Source organism: Notolepis coatsorum, assembly GCF_963971535.1.
Source record: "Notolepis coatsorum genome assembly, chromosome: 1".
In the NCBI taxonomy this organism is placed as follows: domain Eukaryota; kingdom Metazoa; phylum Chordata; class Actinopteri; order Aulopiformes; family Paralepididae; genus Notolepis; species Notolepis coatsorum.
The window spans coordinates 176,243,201-176,257,760 of record NC_140165.1 but is presented as its reverse complement, the minus strand read 5'-3'; the positions used below and the strand labels follow the sequence as shown (position 1 = coordinate 176,257,760).

The window sequence follows — 14,560 nt, the reverse complement described above, 5'->3', positions numbered from 1 at the left end:
ATATTAAAGGGATAGATATGAAGGGGGAAGAACAAAACATTTCCTTATTTGCGGACGATGTATTAGTGTATTTATCAAGCCCAGAACATTCACTTAAACAGTTATTTTTGCTTTTAGAACAATATGGGTCATTCTCAGGGTATAAATTGAATGTAATGAAAACGCAAATTCTTAGTTTTAAATATAGCCCTTCAAGAAATATAAAGACGAAATTTAAATTACAATGGGAAGCAGAATCCATGGGATATTTGGGAGTAAATATACCAAAAGATTTGTCAAAATTGTTCGCCATTAACTTCCTCCCCTTGAATCAAAAGATTAAAGAAGACATAAGGAGATGGGATGCAATACCTCTTCTGAATTGCGAATTGAATCGGTAAAAATGAATGTTCCAGGCCCTCCCTCTAGACCTACCTGACCAAAAATTTCAGGAATGGGACAAACTTATTTCAAGGTACATCTGGCAAGGGCGGAGACCTAGAATTAGATACAAGAGTCTACAACTAGCAAAGAGCAGGGGAGGGGTTGCACTTCCATGTTTGAAGGACTATTATATTGCAGCTCAATTAAGACCAATGACGTGTTGGTGTAGTCCAGAATATTTTGCCAGGTGGAAGGAGATTGAGATGGCGGTAACAGCAGAGTATCCAATTCAAGCTGCAATTGGGGATAAGGTTTCCATGGATTAGTTTACCACTTAAGTTGTGGAGTACGGTAACAGCCCCAAAAAATTTAAAAGAAGCCATAAAAGTTTTGAGATGGTGTGCGTATGACCCAGAGTTCGTACCCAAAAGAATGGACGTACGGTTTAAAGGGTGGGAGACTCTAGGCCTAACAGCATATTGTACCTTTTTACATCAGGGGTCAATGAAGAGCTTTCAAGATCTGAAGTTGCAGCATGGTTTGAAAAATGAAGATTTTTACAGATATCTTCAAGTTCGGCACTATATTGAGCAACTACTGAAGCAAAGTAAACAAACACTTTCTGAAAATATTTTATTAAAAGTCTTCAGAGAGGCTTATGTCTCGAACTCAAACCAAAAAAACATCTCAAGACTCTATACGGGATTACAACAGACGAAAGGTAATTAATTGTATGTAAAACAGAAATGGGAAAGGGAGGGAAACCTAAATATAACAGAAGAGGAATGGGAGGATTTATGTGAAATACAATGGAAAACATCAAGTATCACCAGTATGGAGAGAATTTAGTTGGAAATCCCTGATTAGGTTCTTTAGTACTCCAGCTCAAGGGAGCCACCATACCAAATCTTCCAACTACTGGAGACAGTGTGGCCTCTCAGAGGCAAATCATTACCACATATTCTGGTCTTGTCCATTGCTGATGCCTTTCTGGAGGGAGGTCCATACAATTTTTGAAAAGGTATTCCAGGGGGACATCCCATTTAAGTTGGAAAGTCTATATTTCGGCGCCAGGCCATCAGAAAATGGGGATAGATATATATTTCAGATATTAAGTGGGGCTAGCAGGAAAGCCATTACTAGAAAGTGGTTAAGAACAGAAATTCCTACAGTGGATGATTGGATTGATATTATTTATGATATTTTTAAGATGGAAAGAATTACTTTTTCTTTTAGGTTGCAACAGGATAAGTTTCGGAAGAAATGGGAAAGATGGATAATGTACATTACACCGTTACGATCTTCATTTGTTTAAGGTATATAGAAATGATCATTCGGGATAAATGTTAAGTGAAACTTGTGTAATTGGAGTAGAGTATCAGGAAGATGCACCCCAACATATTATTTTGTTATTTGTTTACTTTATGGTAAATGCAGATGTATTGGAGAGGTACCATAACATATAATTTTGTTATCTATTATTTCTTGTTATTGTTTTTGTTTGTCTAGAAAAAAAAATAAGTATAGGATGTTATTGACTGTATTCTCCACTTGCACAACCTGAAAGTAGGCACTTCCGGCTGACTTCCGGTTGCGAATGGTACTTCCTGTCCCATCCAAATACATTGGTTTTAGCTACTTTTCTCCCCTTATTTAACCAACTTTGTCGTCACAGAGAGGCAATGAAACGTTTGTATTATTATAGTATAGAATGTATTTAATAAGCAAACGTTTGTCAGCAGGGTTTTTGGGCTGTATTTCATGTAAAAACGTTCACTGTTAGTTTACTTGCTCACGCTAATTAAGGCTAATGCTGGCTAACAGAAGCTAGCGCAAGAAACGACGCCGCAAAGTATTGTTTATAGTGCATTTCTTGCCATCTTATAGCATTTGTACATTTGTATGACAGTCTATAATGCTCCCGTGAGGTTTTTCCGGACGTTTTGGTAATGATTTTCACTATAAAATCATATTTCTAAATGACAGGAAGTTGATAAACTGTCCGGAATAGCTTTGAGCTAACGATCTTTGCCATTCCATTCTAAACGTAACGTTAGTTGTTCAAAACATTACCCGTCTATATAATTTGTTCCTCAACGTTATATAGACGGGTCATGTTTTGTAAACTAACGTTATGTTTAGAATGGAATGAATACATGGGTCGGGAAAGATAGTTAGCTCAAAGCTAATCTGGAAGGGCAGCTAACAGTAGCTACTGTCTGTAACTGTGATGCATTTTCTGTTTGCAGTCCAATGTTCACCAAAACACACACACGTTATAATTTGTTCCTCAATGTTATATAGACAGGTCATGTTTTGTAAACTAACGTTATGTTTAGAATGGAATGAATACATGGGTCGGGAAAGATAGTTAGCTCAAAGCTAATCCGGAAGGGCAGCTAACAGTAGCTACTGTCTGTAACTGTGATGCATTTTCTGTTTGCAGTCCAATGTTCACCAAAACACACACCCACACACGTTATAATTTGTTCCTCAACGTTATATAGACAGGTCATGTTTTGTAAACTAACGTTATGTTTAGAATGGAATGAATACATGGGTCGGGAAAGATAGTTAGCTCAAAGCTAATCCGGAAGGGCAGCTAACAGTAGCTACTGTCTGTAACTGTGATGCATTTTCTGTTTGCAGTCCAATGTTCACAAAAACACACACCCACACACGTTATAATTTGTTCCTCAACGTTATATAGACAGGTCATGTTTTGTAAACTAACGTTATGTTTAGAATGGAATGAATACATGGGTCGGGAAAGATAGTTAGCTCAAAGCTAATCCGGAAGGGCAGCTAACAGTAGCTACTGTCTGTAACTGTGATGCATTTTCTGTTTGCAGTCCAATGTTCACGAAAACACACACCCACACACTTATAATTTGTTCCTCAACGTTATATAGACAGGTCATGTTTTGTAAACTAACGTTATGTTTAGAATGGAATGAATACATGGGTCGGGAAAGATAGTTAGCTCAAAGCTAATCCGGCCTGTTTAACCACTAGCTTCTGTTAGCTAATGAAGGCTAATGCTGGCTGAGCAAGGAAACTAACAGTAAACGTTTTTACATGAAATACAGCCCAAAAACCCTGCTGACAAACGTTTGCTTATTAAATACATTCTATACTATAATAATACAAACGTTTCATTGCCTCTCTGTGACGACAAAGTTGTTTAAATAAGGGGAGAAAAGTAGCTAAAACCAATGTATTTGGATGGGACAGGAAGTACCATTCGCAACCGGAAGTCAGCCGGAAGTGCCTACTTTCAGGTTGTGCAAGTGGAGAATGGGTCCTCATGCATGCAATGGTACTTCTGCACTGCAACTTTTAAGTTAAGTAATAATTATTAACAATTGATGCAATTTGTACAGCAGAAGGCGAAGTCAAGATATTGTTTGTATGGACCATGGTGAAATTCAATAAAAAGATAATAATAAAAAAAAAAAAAAAGAACCGAGGAACGTCAGAGAAGTGAGAGGATTTCTGGGGATGGTAAATCATCTTGGAAAGTTTCTGCCTCACCTGGCAGAGAAGACCCTTCCACTCAGAGATCTGCTAAAGAGGTAAAACATGTGGGCATGGGGGCCCCCACAGCAGGAGGCCTTCTGTAAGGGTCCACCTGTTCTAGAACCCTTCCCCCCTGTCTGTACTCCTCAACAACCCCCACTTTTACCCCCACCTTTGCACAGACATTTCCCATCTGTATCTCCCCCTGCTGGACATTCATCTGAACTTCCCCTTATCTCCCTCATGCATACCCTCCTCATGCACTGGTGTATCTTTAATGTCTACATGTCTCTCTGTGCCCTTCCCCTGCTACTTTGTCTCTTGTTCCCCTGTTAAATGTTATGTTTATTAGTTCCTTGTGTGGTTGTATGGTTGTTATGTTACTCAGTCTAGTGTTCAGTATTTTTCTTGTGTGTTTCCTTCCTGGTTGTCTCACCCCATGTGCGTCTCGTTTGCTAATTGCCCTGCTGTCTCTCTAGTGTTAATTGTTCCACCTATATCTGGTGTGTGTTCCCTAACCTTTTTTTGGGTTCATTGTTTGAGATTCCTGTTTGCTGTTGCTTTGCTCTCTGTCTCACCCTGTCTCCCGTGATCCAGTTTTTGCCTCATAGTAAGTGTTCCCAGTGTTAGTGTTTGTTTGTTACTTTCCTTGTTTTCGCATTTTCAGTTCGGTTTTTTTGGTTAGTGTTTATTTGTAGTTAGGTTTTTGCAATCCTTTTCCTGCCAGCCTTGCTGAGTTTTGTTCTTGTATTTTGGAGAATCCTTTTTGAAGTAAAGCTATTTTTGTTACACTTCACCCCTGGCTCCACGTCTCGTCTGCCTATCTGCCTGTTCTCTCCTCGTTCTGTTATGCTATTGGGTCCTCTACCAACACGATCCCTAACAGAATGAACCCACCATGTTTGGACCCAGCGAACAGAACAAGGGAGGCCTTGAGCACCCTGGCTACCCTAGCCATGAGTGATGTTCGATCCTTCTCCTTGATGGAGAAGGGGGCCGCCCAGCAGCTAATCCACTCTGTAATGGATTGGAACCCTGAGCCTGCCCCACAGCTGGACAATTACCTAATGACCTGGTTGGAGTGCCTATTCCCAGTTTCAGTCTCCAGCCAGGCCTCTACTGCCAGCACAGCCACTACTAGCAGCTTAGCTCCCTCTGCCATTGTAGCTTCCACAGCTAGCACAACCTCCACAGTTAACAGACTCAACTGTCAGCTTAGCTTCAACTGCTAGCTTAGCCCCTGCAGCTAACCAGGCTTACACAGCGAGTCCAGCCCCGTCTGCTAGCTTATCCCCTGCAGCTAACCAGGCTTCCACAGCTAGTCCAGCCCTGTCTGCTAGCTTAGCCCCTGCAGCAAACCAGGCTTCCACAGCTAGTCCAGCCCGTCTGCTAGCTTAGCCCCTGCAGCTAACCAGGCTTCCACAGCTATAGTCCAGCCCCGTCTGCTAGCTTAGCCCCTGCAGCTAACCAGGCTTCCACAGCTAGTCTAGCCCCGTCTGCTAGCTTAGCCCCTGTAGCTAGCCAGGCCTCCACAGCTAACCCAGCCTCTACTGCCAGCCTAGCTCCTGCTAGTGTAGCCCCAGCTGCTATCACCGGTCCGGCTCTTACGCCCGGCCCGGCCTCCACGCCCGGTCCGGCTCCCACGCCTGGCGCCCGCCCCTACACCCGGTCCGGCTTCTACACCCGGGTCTGCTTCCTCGTCTGGTCTCGGCTCCTGGTCTGGCCCCGGCTCCTCGACTGGTCCCGGCTCCTCGACTGGTCCCGGCTCCTGGTCTGGTCCCAGCTCCTGGTCTGGCCCCGGCTCCTGGTCTGGTCCCGGCTACTGGTCTGGTCCCGGCTCCTGGTCTGGTCCCGGCTCCTGGTCTGGTCCAGCTCTACACCGTGGCCTGCGCCCTGGTCTTCGCCATGGTCTACCCCGTGGTCTTCATCTGCAGAGACCCCCGTCCGGGGTTCTGCGCCCGGTCCCGAGGTCTGCACCTGGAGTGGTCCCCGTCCGGGGTCCTGCTCCGAGGTCGTCGCCTTCGCACCTCTGCTCCGGCTCTTCTGGTCCGGTCCCGAGTCCTGCGCCTGTTGGGTCCCCCATCCGGGGTCCTGCTCCGGGCCTGTCACCCTCGCCCCTTTGCTCCAGACCCCCTCATCGGCCCTCTGTCCCCGTTTCCAGTCCCCCTCGACCCCCTCTACGGGCCTCTGTCCCAGTTTCCAGCCCCCCTCACAGAGCCTCTGTTTCCGCCTCTAACCCCCCTCTCCGGACCTCTGTCCCCGTTTCCAGCCCTCCTCTCCGGGCCTCTGTCCTTGTTTCCAGTCCCCCTCATCGGCCCCCCTTCTCCTATGCCCCTCCTGGGTTTCTGTCGCCGCCCCCCTGCCCCAGTGCCCGTCATCCTAGCCCCATCCATCCTGACCCTTCCCCCTGGACTCTCCCAGTGTTCACCTTCCCTGGGTCCCGGCCCCCCATTTTGCTCGTTCCCAGACGGCCCTTTTTGCTGTCTGGAAGCCGTCCCTGGAGGGGGGAGTACTGTAAGGGTCCACCTGTTCTAGGACCCTTCCCCCCTGTCTGTACTCCTCAACAACCCCCACATTTACCCCCACCTTTGCACAGACATTTCCTATCTGTACCTCCCCCTGCTGGACATTCATCTGAACTTCCCATTATCTCCCTCATGCATACCCTCCTTGTGCACTGGTGTATCTTTAATGTCTACATGTCTCTCTGTGCCCTTCCCCTGCTACTTTGTCTCTTGTTCCCCTGTTAAATGTTATGTTTATTAGTTCCTTGTGTGGTTGTATGGTTGTTATGTTACTCAGTCTAGTGTTCAGTATTTTTCTTGTGTGTTTCCTTCCTGGTTGTCTCACCCCATGTGCGTCTCGTTTGCTAATTGCCCTGCTGTCTCTCTAGTGTTAATTGTTCCCCCTATATCTGGTGTGTGTTCCCTAACGTTTTTGTGGGTTCATTGTTTGAGATTCCTGTTTGCTGTTTGATGTTGCTTTGCTCTCTGTCTCACCCTGTCTCCTGTGATCCAATTTTTGCCTCATAGTAAATGTTCCCAGTGTTAGTGTTTGTTTGTTACTTTCCTTGTTTTCGCATTTTCAGTTCGTTTTTTTTGGTTAGTGTTTATTTGCAGTAAGGTTTTTGCAATCCTTTTCCTGCCAGCCTTGCTGAGTTTTGTTCTTGTATTTGAGAATCCTTTGTCTGTTGCTACTGCTCCTTTTTGAAGTAAAGCTATTTTTGTTACACTTCACGCCTGGCTCCACGTCTCGTCTGCCTATCTGCCTGTTCTCTCCTCGTTCTGTTCTGCTATTGGGTCCTCTACCAACACGATCCCTAACACCTTCGTTAATAAAAAAAAAAAATGACTACACCCCCTGGATTGACACTGTACGACCCAAACGCAGAAACCTTGGTCTCCGCTGATGCCTCGTCATATGGGCTGGGTGCGGTCCTTCTCCAGAGGCAAGCTGAACAATCATGGAAACCAGTGGCGTATGCTTCGCGAGCCCTCACCAACACTGAACAGATATACGCTCAAATAGAAAAGGAGGCACTGGCCTCCACATGGGCCTGTGAGAAGTTTGCTGAATTCCTCATTGGGAAAGATTTCCACATTGAGACAGACCACAAACCTCTGGTCCCTCTGCTAGGCTCGAAGACCCTAGACCAACTTCCACCACGCATACAACGTCTTAGGATGAGACTGATGAGGTTCTCCTACACCATATCACATGTGGCAGGCAAAAACATCACGACAGCAGACGTGCTCTCCAGAGGTCCTGGAAGCAGCACAGCAGACGGGCTACAAGAGGAAGAAATAAACCTGTATGTCGACTCCATCATGACAAGCCTGCCCGCTACAGAGAAAAGGCTCAGAGAGATCCAAACACACCAAGACAATTACCCCATAGTATGCCAGCTTAAGAGGTACTGTGTGGAAGGATGGCCAGATAAGTTCTCCATAGAACGCGTGATTCATCCCTACCTGCCACTCTCAGGAGAGTTCACGGTGCAAAATGGACTGATGCTAAAGGGGGAGAGAATAGTCGTCCCAGCAGCACTCCGAGCTGACATACTGGAAAAGCTGCACGAAGGACATCTCAGGATAACAAAATGTAGGGAGAGGGCTAAAAAATCAGTATGGTGGCCAGGCCTTAGCAAGGAATTGCAAAAGATGGTAGAGAACTGTGACACATGTGCACGTGAGAGGGTGAACAAAAGAGAACCAATGATGTCAACAGAATTCCCAACAAGACCATGGTCCACTGTCGGAGCAGATCTGTTTCAAAACAACAACCAACACTACCTAGTTGGCGTTGACTATTATTCCAGATATGTGGAAGTCGCCAAACTGACATCCACAACATCAGAGGCAATGATCCAGCATTTCAAGTCAATATTTGCTCGTCATGGGATCCCAGAGGAGGTCCACACGGACAATGGCCCACAGTTTGCATCAGAGTGTTTCCGCAAGTTCTCACAGGACTGGTGTTTTAGCCATGTGACGTCCAGTCCTCGCTTTCCACAGAGCAATGGGGAGGCAGAGCGTGCAGTGAGAACTATAAAAAGTCTGATCAAAAAGTCAAGTGATCCCTACCTTGCTCTAATGGCCTACCGCGATGCCCCACTCGCAAACGGATTCAGTCCCACGGAGCTTCTCATGGGAAGAAAAAACAGAACTCTTGTTCCTGTCATCCCATCCCAACTAAAATCAAGATGTGCCGACACAGAGAAAATAAGAAAGACAGAACAAGTTTACAGACAAAAACAGCGACTGAACTACGATCGAAGACACAGAACACATCAGTTGCCCCTCATCCAACCGGGTGAACATGTGTGGATCAGAGACACTAAGGAGCGAGGCACAGTGGTGTCTATGGCAGGCACACCCAGGTCTTACCTTGTGGAGACACCCGGAGGAGGTACCCTACGGAGAAACAGGTCTCACCTCTCCCCAACCCTGGTGGCTCCAGATACTGAAACCAACTTACCTGAGACGACACCATGGGTGAACCGTGAAACAGATGCAGTGGAGAGACATGTCGCTACGGTGACTCACAACCAACAGCAGCAGCAGCCGCAGAGCTTAATGACTGAGAGACGATACCCACCGAGAGTGAGGGGGCCTCCAGGGCACCTAAAGGACTTTGTGTGCACACGTAGTTAAGTCCCTAATAATAATAAATTAAAAAAAAAGAACAGAGTGAGAAATGGGGCAGAATAATCCCCACACTCTGCAGAAGGGCTGGACAGTCTACCCCACCATTCTCTATAAAGAAGTTAAGTTACCGTTCTAATGTGTTGTATAATTGCAAATAACTTTATACAGAAGAAGCAGAGATGCAGTTAGTTATATTTAGCTACTATTGTTGATTGTTGAGACTGTCATGTTATAAGTTCAGGGAAAGTTATTTATCCTAAATTCAGGGAAAGTTATTTATCCTAAGTTCAGGGAAAGTTATTTATCCTAGGAAGGGAGATTTAGTATTAGGTTATATTTGTATAGGAACCTTTGTGCGGTAGGAACCTTGATGTGTGTGTGGGGGGTTAAATAAAGCATGCACAGACTCGAAAGCTATCGCCTGTGTCATATCGTCTCTTGATTATAACAAACCAAACATCTCATGATTATAACTCAACACAGGTGAGGGTCTGTACCCTAACTGGCATAATATCTCATACCACTTGTGTAAAACTGTATACATTTGTCACTTTTCCTTTTACACACAAATACACAATTTCATATACATATAGTATATAGTATATCTTAGTTATTCCATGTTTATTTACTTTTTTTTTTATCTCACTTTATTCCATCTTTATACAGTATGACTAGTGCTCTAATGGGTCTAGTGCTCCTACTGCTGAGCTGACCTGTTCTCTAGTCCAACACATGTAATTGTACCATTGACCTTGTGTTACAAATACAATACAAATGATTTATTCCTTTTGATTTTGAATGGAGGATATTTACTTCTACCAAAGTACTATTTATCTGGGTATTTCTGTCTTTTATTAAGTAAAGACACTGTGTATTTCTTCCACCACTGTATGTGTGGTGTATTGACACATCAAAACATGCTGTGACTACTTGTAACACACACACACACACACACACACACACACACACACACACACACACACACACACACACACACACACACACACACACACACACACACACACACACACACACACACACACACACACACACACACACACACACACACACACACACACACACACATTTGGTAAATTCTGAGATGTTTTCACATGTCTTTTGAGTGTTACGTTCATAATAAAGGACAAGAGAGATTGTGTACATTCAGTTAAAGACAGTAGAGGTTGTGTTCTTTTCAGGTGACGTAGAACATTAAAAAAGTGCAAAATTGTTGCCTTTCAAAAATACCCGAGAAATGGACATTATGGTTGTTCCGTCCAAATGTTTCAATTAAAGGACTGTCGTGTGACAATGTCATATATTTGCCCTGGCAGCTTCTGTAGAGAAATCCACCTGTGATGAAATGTTTCCAAATACCCAACCCCCACTTTCTTTCTCTCTCTCCCATCATGCTTTGAGCAGATATAGCTGGTGGCTGCAGGTGGCTGTGACATGGATGACTGCTTGGACAGCATCTGTAGATGACACCATGTGTGCGTGTGTGTGTGTGTGTGTGTGTGTGTGTGTGTGTGTGTGTTGTGTGTGTGTGTGTGTGTGTGTGTGTGTGTGTGTGTGTGTGTGTGTGTGTGTGTGTGTGTGTGTGTGTTTAAGGTAGTAATCGTAAACTGTAGTGGGTTACATTTGAAAAATGGCTGTCCCAATCTTTTTTAAATTACACATGCAGACACAATAGCTAAGTCACACACACACACACACACACACACACACACACACACACACACACACACACACACACACACACACACACACACACACACACACACACACACACACACACACACACACACACACACACACACACACACACACACACACACACACACACACACACACACACACACACACACACACACACACACACACACACACACACATGGTTAGGCTACTACCATAACCAGTTTTTCTGAATCTGTTTACTGACACTCAAGTTATGGACACGTTGCATGTTACACTTCTTATAAACATCTTTCTCTTTACTGGTTAAAAGACTACTCCTAAAACACAATCTTTAATATATCACAGAAAAGGCAGGTTATAAATATCTTACCTCCACTATATTCACCCCATGGTTCCTGCAGAAAAAAACACATATACGTTAGGTTAGAAACTGTCATGTAATTTGCTGACAATGTTATGGCTTTACTCATAATATGTGGCTTAGTCATAATACATGACTTAACTCCAAATACCACCTTGCAGGTTATACAAGCCTCTTTGGTACTTTCTCATCTTGACTACTGCAGGTTATACAAGCCTTAGCCGGGTAGTACTGTTTAATCTTGACTACTGCAGGTTATACACGCCTGGGTAATGTTTCATCTTGACTACTGCAGGTTATACAAGCCTGGGTAATGTTTCATCTTGACTACTGCAGGTTATACAAGCCTGGGTAATGTTTCATCTTGACTACTGCAGGTTATACAAGCCTTGGTACCGTTTCATCCTGACTACTGCAGGTTATATCCTTTATAACCTGCAGTTATATACTACAGCCCTGTTTCTATCCTTACATCCATCTCGAAAGTCATGGAAAAAATAGTATACGAACAGATCGAAAAGTACCTTGCGGAAAAAAATCTAATCTACGAATTCCAATCTGGCTTCAGAACATCCCACTCCACTGACACATGCCTTCTCTACTTGAACGACCACATCAAACAAGAGGTGGACGCGGGCAAATACTGCGGCATGGTCATGCTGGACCTACAAAAGGCCTTCGACACTGTCAATCACACCATTCTGATTGACAAGCTAAAAGCAATTGGTTTTGATAGTTTATCAGTGAGCTGGATACAATCCTACCTGGAGGGGAGGGAACAGATGGTGGAAGTAAACGGTACCCTATCCCCCCCCCCTCACAGTGAGCTGTGGTGTTCCACAAGGAAGCATACTAGGACCGCTACTATTCCTAATTTATGCAAATGACATGTCGTCAGCTTGTGACTGCAACTTGTTCCTGTTTGCGGACGACTCAGCCCTGCTGGTCTCTGACAAGAACAAGTTACAGGTTGAAAAAGCCCTCAGCTCGGAACTAGGCAAAATCTGCATATGGCTCGCCGACAACAAACTATCATTACACATGGGCAAAACAGAGTCCATTCTCTTCGGTTCAAATAACAAACTCAGCAAGACCGACGGCTTCTCGGTTACAGTGGGTGACAATATTATCACAAGGAAAGATGAAATTACCTACCTGGGTTCCATCCTAGAGGCTAATCTTTCCTGTGACAAAATGGCATCCAATGTAATAAAAAAAGTCAACCAACGAACGCGATTCTTGTACCGGATCTCCTCTCTGGTAAACAAGAATACCCTGAAGACTCTAGCAGGAGCACTCATTCAAGGGTACTACGACTATGCTTGCACCTCATGGTACCAAAGCACCTCAAAGGCACTAAAAAACAAATTACAAACATCTCAAAACAAGCTAGTCAGACTACTACTTGACCTGACTCCTAGAACCCACCTCACCCCTGCCCACTTTGACAACCTAGGATGGCTTAGAGTAGACGACAGAGTACAGCAACTTGCAATGGGCCTGGTCTACAAGATACACTACGCGACCAAGGTACCCATGTACATGTCAAAATACTTCCCAAAGGTCAGTGAATACCACGATCACAACACCAGAGGGAGCTCCACAAATCATGTAAAACCCAGATTCGGCTCAAACAAGGGACTAAACACGTTTCGCAATTATGCCACATCAATGTGGAACGCCCTGCCTAAAGCTGTAAAGGAATGTGAATCACTACCCACTTTCAAAAACACTCTCAAAAAACACCTACGTGAGACTGCAATTCGAAACTGGCCCCTACAAATGTCCTAACCTAGTTGTACAGTAAATGACCAAGTAAGGCTTTGTCAATATTCCAATGTACAGTGTAAAATGTGTGTGTGTCCCCTACCCACCCCCCCCTCCCCCCCACCTCCAATGTACAGCCCTCACGGACCAACCCACCCAACCCCACCCCACCCAACCAACCTCCTCCAATGTACAGTTTCTACGCCAAATGTATATACACTCCTTTTCTGGACACTTTTGTATCACAAACAGTACTGTATTTGCAAATCTGATATGTCATAAATGTATAGATGTAGCAGTACTGTCTATCTGTATGTCATGTATGTCATATATGTTATGATGAATTGAAAATGGGGGACCCTGATGTAAACAAGACGAAAGTCTTTCTCTGGTCTGCATCCCCTTAACAATTGTATGTATTGAGCTGTACTGTACTGTACCCATTCTGCAATCTGTTAATAAACTTTTCAATCAATCAATCAATCAATACAAGCCTTGGTACTGTCTCATCCTGACTACTGCAGGTTATACAAGCCTTGGTACTGTTTTATCTTGACTACTGTGGGTTATACAAGCCTTGGTACTGTTTCATCTGTCACATTACACTTCCTCAACCTAGAGCCAATGAGTAAAAAAAAGTCCTACATGGGAATTCATTTGAAACCACTATTCTTTTGGATTTGTTATATCAGTAGCTTAGTAGACATAGTGGCTCAGGACTCAGGAGGTATAGTGGTCGTCTGGTAGTCAGAAGGTTCCCGGTTTGATTCCAACTTTGGATAAAAGTACTATAGTATATTTATATATAAATGCAGTCAATGTATTACTGTAGCCTATATGTTTTTATGTGGACCCCAGAAAGAGTAGTTATGTGGAGTATTTATGATGAATTGAAAATGGGGGACCCATGCAGATGTAAACAAGAAGTCTTTCTCTGGTCTGCATCCCCTTAATTAACAATTGTGTGTATTGAGCTGTATCTGTATTGTAGCCATTCTGCAATCTGTTAATAAAAATTTCAATCAAAAACGAATGAGGAATCATCCAAATAAACAAACAATTCATAAGCGAGATTCATCTCGTTTTCAAATTATACGGTAGAATAATGGCACATACACTGAAATAAGAGATCTTATTGATTACCAGTAAATATACACAACTTACGCACAAAGTTCGGCAAAGGCGTCCAAGTTCATCCGTCTCCGTTTCTTATCGCTGAGACAGAAACCCACCCGGCGCCCTGACATTTTGGACCAGTGGCTAGGTGCGCTACTGATCTACTGATCATCACACGCAAATGAGAGAGAGAGAGCGAGAGAGAGAGCGAGAGAGAGAGAGAGAGAGAGAGAGCGTCAATGATGTATAGCCAGGCATGCGTTGTTCATGGCACGGGGTACCACGGTGTGGGACCTCACTCGCTATTTGCATATCAATAGCTCCGGTCGTCAGGTGTGTTAAATACGTTCTCAGACACATTCACACCTAACCTTGTTGTGAAGACGTGTTACATTCCATTCGTAGAGGCAATTAGGCACTGTCTTTAGTCTGTGCCCAAGCGAGGGGACATTAAATGCGCATTCGCGGGAGCGCGCGCACGCGCAGGGAGCGCGCGTGCACGTGGTGCGTGTCACCCCAGATGATTTCAATAACGCACCACTGTGTATAGCCTCTATATATAATTGAATATATGCCCCATACTGTACTG

The 14,560-nt window shown here is 44.3% G+C and overlaps 1 protein-coding gene across 1 annotated transcript in view; it reads right to left on the bottom strand.

Annotated features, from left to right (window-relative positions):
* Positions 1-14,102, bottom strand: part of LOC311223520 (inositol-tetrakisphosphate 1-kinase-like) — a gene marked incomplete at both ends in the record, with an annotated part of 124,287 nt that extends 110,185 nt beyond the window's left edge. The window contains 2 exons of the mRNA XM_084308301.1: positions 11,098-11,122; positions 14,020-14,102. Of these exons, the coding sequence (XP_084164427.1) occupies positions 11,098-11,122; positions 14,020-14,102 (108 nt within the window). The remainder of the gene's footprint in view (positions 1-11,097; positions 11,123-14,019) is intronic.
* Positions 14,103-14,560: the final 458 nt, after the last annotated feature.